The 6597-nt window shown below is 40.0% G+C and overlaps 1 protein-coding gene across 1 annotated transcript in view; it reads left to right on the forward strand.

The window, feature by feature from the left end:
• The first annotated feature begins 362 nt into the window (after positions 1-362).
• The window catches only part of slit1a (slit homolog 1a (Drosophila)), an 81183-nt gene continuing 74948 nt past the window's right edge, over positions 363-6597 (forward strand). The window contains exons 1-2 of the mRNA XM_016555852.1: positions 363-799; positions 5839-5910. Coding sequence (XP_016411338.1) covers positions 618-799; positions 5839-5910 — 254 coding nt within the window. The 5' untranslated portion in view covers positions 363-617. The remainder of the gene's footprint in view (positions 800-5838; positions 5911-6597) is intronic.

Below are 6597 nucleotides of genomic sequence, written 5' to 3' on the forward strand. Positions count from 1 at the left end.
TTTCTAACCTTCCCCCATCCCAAAACATGATTATACACTGCTCTTTTGGGGAGGGGAGGGATGGTGGGGGTATGGGCACACTGCCTTTCCCCAGTGGACCCCTCCCCGGGCCACTCTCTTCACAGGGGCCTTTGCCTGAGGACGGCTGCGGCGTGCCATGTGGGGAGGCCATCGCTGCGCCTTCTGTCTGTAGGGGCTCCTGTGAGCCTGAGAGAGGGGAGTTTAAGGTTCTGGCAGGGGTGGGGGAGAGCAGGGTTTGATAGGGAGGGGTGCGAGAGAGGGTAGGGGGTGGGAGGAGTCCGGGAACTGCTATTTGTAGACCCTTGTGATGGATTACTGCCGTGTGTGTGTGTGTAAGACAGGATAGAGATATTTTGTTCCTGTGGTGTTCCGTATCCCCCTTTCTTCAGGCAGACGGCAGAGTGCTGCTGAGCAAAGCAGTGAGGCAGGAGCGCCTTACACACACAAGAGGCAAAGCAACTCCTCCAAGAAGAGGAAAAGGAGAGTTTGTGCACAAAGTGAATCGTGAGAGCGCAGGAGCCGCTTTTTTTTCTTCTCACGTTCTGGAAACGGGAGAGCACTAGCCTGAGCGCTCGCGTCTCAAAGCGTGCGAGATCATGCCTGCGAGAGGAGGACACTCTGTAGGCAGACTGGTGGAGGTGTGTATCCGGATACTGCTGCTGTGCAAGGCTGCCACAGCGTGCCCTGCGCTCTGCACTTGCAGCGGCACCACAGTGGACTGCCACGGGCTGGGGCTCAAAACCATGCCCAGGAACATACCCCGAAACACAGAAAGGCTGTGAGTAGACACTTTACGTCCATCTGCATGTGCGTGCCTGCATGTGAGTGCTTGGGGGGGGCTGCATCATTACCAAGAGGAATTGAATGAGAACAATAGCTCAATGAGGCACAGGTACAATCAGATGTTATCGGCACGGATGCGTCCGTATGTTGACACATGCTGCAGGAGGAGGGAAACTTCCTATCACTCTTTCAGCTGTTGAGAACTTTCCCTTTTCCTTTCGCTCTTCTGAGTCATTTTATAGTCACTTTCAAATTAGATATTTGGGATGAAATATTTACTGAAGGAGCCTTTTTCCCCCTAAGGTTTAGTAAATGCTGCTCTTAAAATAGTTCAGAGGAAACCTCTGATGAATTATACATGTCAGAGAAGCACCAGAACCATTTTGAAATTTGAAGGAATTCACATTTGAAATTGTGTGGATTTCAAGGACCAAGAGGATCTAGTTTACTAGAATAATATACTGTGAACTACATCATCCACAGTGAGTGTTTGGTCAGATTTCTGTTGCTCATCGCGGGGGGGGGGATCACCTCTGCTTTCCATCAGTTCCCGTGCAGTCTCTTTCTTTTCCTCTTCTTTACCTCTTTCTTTCACATCACTTTCACCTATCTCCTCCTCTTCCTCAATCTCTTCCGACTGCTCCATCTCCTCCTCTTCATCATCCTCTTCGCTGATACTTTCAGCTCTGTCTCGCCACTCCATATTGCTTCTTCTTTCACCATCCTCAGCTCCATCCCCCCCCCCCCCCCCCCCCCCACCCCACTATTTTAGGTCCTTATCAAGTCAAATACATTACAGACAAGGCATGGCTTAGGAGTGATTATGTATTACTCGACTCATCGACTAATACAGACAGTGTCTCAAGTACTTTTACAAGGCAGGAACAGCCGTCAGTGTCCACATGGTCAAGGCTCTGTGTTCAGTTTGGAAAGGCTGATGGTTGGGGGTGGATCAACTAAACAATTCAATTTGCACTTGTCATAGGGTGTTTCTATCAAATAGCACCTCTTGGATGTCTTTGATGGATTCTGTAATGACTATGTGTTCAGGAAGTGTGAAAATCACACTTCTACCCCCCGCTTCTCCTCACCCCACAAGGTTTCCCCATTAACCTGCGGTTCAGAGCTAAAACACATGCTCACAGACCATCACCAAATCACCAGACAAACATTTTCTGGCTTTCTGCCTGGGAATGTGGCTTATGTAAATATACGCATATGTGCCAGAGAACTAGTAGTAAAGGTGTAGAGAAAGCTGCTCACAGGGGTTACGCCATTAACAAAGTGCGTGTAAAAGTGAACGCCCCCCTTAAGCAGCTCTCTCGGCTTTCTGATGTGCAAACATCATGTGTCCAGCGTATGAGTTCAGTACTGTTTAACGTAGACAGATTTTTTCATGCTCTGAGACGCATCAGCTCTTTAAATGAATAATCTCAGTCATTTTATATGTACCCTGCATTCATTTTCAGACGTCCAGAGACTCGACCCTTCTTATTTTATCTATGCTAGTGCATCATCTATTTATACACACTTCGGAAGCCGCAGTGCCTGAGATCAAACGGCGCCGATGTGTCAAGAGTGAGTGATCTGATTGAGAATTCTCTTTAAACTGCAGCGATCGCTCAGAGTATTGGGCCGCTCGCGTATGAACTCCAGCTCTGATGTGCTCAGGAATGCAAGCCAAATGTCCCAGTGTGCTTCCTACTGATTGCTTATTGATTGTCTTGAAAGTGGACGGCAGCTCAGATGGAGAAACACTAGAGGCTCTACTGCTGGATTCCGGTGATAAATCTCGTAACCAATATAAGATTAGCTCGTGAATGTAGAGCTTTTATCTTGTGAGAGGTCTTTGTGATGGCAGTCACATAGTGGCAGAGATGTGTATGATCATGTGCTCTGTCTAGTGGGGAAGAGCAGGCATGTAGTGCTGCTTTGGTTCCATGGTAGTAAATTTAGAGTCCAAATGTAACAGAGAAAATGCAATAGCTTGTCATTCTGTGCAAATGAAACCAATGCTTTGGGTTTCCCCAAATGTCAGGGCGGCCCTTGTGAAAACCTCTACCTGAGAAGGTACCTTGCAAACCATTGAGAAGAATTGGGCTGCTTGATGGATCAGACTTATTAAAGCTCCATAACTGGCCCACCTGCATTATTAGAGCATCAAAGGGTTTCCATGAAATGTGCTTTTTTTCTCTCTTTTAATTATTTAGCTGGATAACGAGCGGTTGCTTTTTTTCCTAACTCAACTGTGTTATGGCAGAAATGGTTGTGGCACTTTGCCAGTAGTAGAGTTAGCTCTTTAAACCCACATCACAGTCAGGTTTTTAGTGGTCTGCATGAACTGTAATGAGCGCTTTATGTTTTGCTCATTCAGGGACCGTGTTCATTAGAGCATAATCGACTGTGCTTGATGACTTGCATACATTCCTTTAAGGTTTAGATTATAGAGAAGCAGTAGTTTTTTTAAGACCATTTAAAAGAATACAACGACCTGATTGACAACACAAATACTGCAAAAACAGTGTTCCATTTTACAGTGTATCAATGGAAAATGTTTGCATAATGCAATTTTGGGTACTGTAAATTAAAATGGCTGGTTGCATTTATTTATTTTTTTTCTTTAATGTTCATCACTTTTGTCTACATTGGTTTATAAATAAACCAGACTTGAGACCATTTGCATGGCTGTAAAAGGTGAATCTCTGCAGTGCAGCAAACCTTAACAAAGTGATCAGAGTCACAAGTGTTTTCACAGGCATATTTTAAACAAGAAGACTACTAAAACTAATGTTAGTCATTTAAGCCACTCTTCTTTAGACAACAAAGCCTTCCTGGGTAGAAATACTCTTTGATCATAAGCAGTAACCTGTGAGAAGGGTTTATTTAGGGTAAGCACATATGGTTAAAAGGTTTCACATTTTTTACATATTTAGTTACACATTTGTGTAGTGCATGACTTTAGAGTTAATTGATTGCTAAAACCTGTTAGTGCATTTGAACTTTCCCACTTGCAAGTTGCAAATAAAATAAAGATCAATGGAGTATGTTTTACAAGGAAAAAAATTCAGTCTTTCTACTTCAAAAAGTTCATGTTTAATTTGCAATAATGCACAACTTGCAGTTTCTTTGTAATTATTTGTGAAATGTACTAACAATATCTGAGTAAAAAAGTAAATCGTACACCAGATATTTTTCTGTGTGGGATGTGAACCCAGCAGTCAGTCTGATGACTGATCTGGAAAAGGATCAATGCTGATGCTTCTGATCAGCTTCCAGGGTTTTAACTGAGTCTCCTGAAGGGATGTGAGGCCTTCATCAGGCCTAATTACCCATCACAAAACTTGACTTAGCCCAATTATCTTATAAGGATTTTTAAACCTTGTATTAAGATGTGTTTAGGTCAATCTGATTGCAAGTACAACTAAAGTTCAATGGAATTGTCAATGAGACGTTTTGGCATTGAGATTTGGCATTGGACAACAAGTAGTGACCAACACATTTGAGCTGAATCTTACTTGTTAGACCCAACAAGGTAACTCAACTTAACCTTACATAGGTTTTCGTGAATGTGGAAATATTACACAGCAAAAGAGATATGAAGCATTGCTTTTGTGAAGGAGAAGTATACATTAGAATACTTTAAAAAAGAGTATTTATAACAGAAATAATAGTTTTAAAACAATATACTTAAGTGCAAAATGAATGCAATGTTTTTGCATGTTATGTACAATTAAATGATAAATTATTATAGTTTCAATTTATATAAAATGCAATTGCTTGAACTTAATATGACCCACCTGAATAGGACTTAAGTACTTAAGGACTATGGACTTAAATCTTTATTTGTAATTTCATCCTTTTTTTCTATTGTCTTAGGTCATGGTTAATTTATAAAATGGCAAATTAAAATATACTTCAACATAATTTTTGTTGAAACTTGTATGACGCATTTAAATATATATTCATATTATATAAATACATACATATATATATATATATATATATATGTGTGTGTGTGTGTGTGTGTGTATTCAATTACACATTTGTAATGAAGTTGCAGTTTAATTCATTTAAACATATTAATTACATGTAATATCAAATAACATACTAGTTAAAATTATAAGTCCTGTACATGTGATTTAGTAAGTCAACACATCTAAACAAGACAAAAGATGATTAAATGTGCTTTAATGTCTGAATGTAAATGTAAATGTAATAAGACACTACTGAGTCTGATATATGAGACAGTTCTTGTACATGTACATTTTTAGGCTTTTTAAAGTCAGCTGGTTTCTTCTTGTGGAGTCTTCTCCTCAGTACATTTGCCACCCGCTCTTAAAGAAAGAGAAACCAGAAAGGCTGAACTCCAAAACAATGATACGCAGAACATTTACATATCAGGAGATCCGGCCGTGGCTGATGAATAGCAGCCCATTATTTATTTGGCTGTGCCTGTGCACCTGTGCATACATCTGTCTGCAATCTCTCCGTCTCTGTTTTGCTGCGCTCCCAGGAGTGGTCATTAGAACCAATAGAAAGTGCATGACTTTGTATCCAGTATTCATGGGAGATTTGTGCGAGTGTGTGTTTCTCTCAGTGATTGGGGAAGAGGTTTACAACAAAAAAAGAAACACATGTTCCCAATAATGAGCAGACATTTGCAAAGAACCCACACAGTATTTTTCAGCAGCAAGCTTCTATATGTAATAATATTCTGACTTGTCATGCGTTATTCAGTCAATTCCGACTCATTGCACATCAATTTATAAATTTTCTTAAGAGATGAAATCATACTGATTCACCTTGCAACTGTTTTGCATCTTCTTAGTTGTGCTTGGTTATGTTTTATGTGTTAATGTCCAGTGATTCTTGTATTGTTATAGTCGGAAATTTGAAAAGCTGTGGTGTGTGTATATATTGCATATACAATTGTTTGGTTTCTGACACTTGTTGCGCATAAGTCATTACAGCAATGTTGTATCTATACCTGGGCTGACAATAGATTTACCCTTGACTTATGTTTCTTTTTTTCAGGGAATTGAATGGAAACAACCTCACACGCATCAACAGAAATGACTTTTCTGGACTCAAGTATCTTCGAGTTTTGTAAGTTGTTTTACATGTAATATAACATCATTTCTTTCTTTCTTTCTTTCTTTCTTTCTTTCAAAAGCATGTAATATAGATGTTTTTTTGAAGTGTTTTTTGACTCTCTGTTTGACATCTTCAAACTCTCATGGGCAGACAAATATCCTGACACTGCATTATAGCCAGTTTGTCCTAAATGTCTTTCCAAGGGAACTCTGTGCAGATATTTCAGCATTCACACTGTTTGTGCAGGCAGAGCAGTGCTGTGCAATGAAAACACAAGCATGGGCCCTATTATTTAACTCACAATATTAAATCACATCAAAAAGGCACCATGAAACTATTTATCAGCACTATATTTTGCAATGTAGGCTTTTGTAAAGCAAACACTGAGTGAACTACTTACCCACTGTTTGAAAAAAAAAAGACATCTATCAAACTCAATGCAATGAAAGACCCACAAATGGCACTTTGTTAAGACGATTTAAGCAGTTTATAGCTACACTATAAGGCTTTTTTTGACTACCTTTTGGATGTAAATGTGCTCTTCCTCGTATTATTCTCTTGACAACAATGTTTGTTACTCAGGTCAACATCCTATAAGCATTTATTATTTTATTGCCTGTAAAAAAAAAAAAAAAAAAAAAATCCAACTTAAATTTACTTGTAAACAACACACACACAAGCAAAGACATTTCCTATACA

Source organism: Sinocyclocheilus rhinocerous, unplaced genomic scaffold (genome assembly GCF_001515625.1).
Source record: "Sinocyclocheilus rhinocerous isolate Xijiao unplaced genomic scaffold, SAMN03320098_v1.1 scaffold347, whole genome shotgun sequence".
Classification (NCBI taxonomy): Eukaryota; Metazoa; Chordata; class Actinopteri; order Cypriniformes; family Cyprinidae; genus Sinocyclocheilus; species Sinocyclocheilus rhinocerous.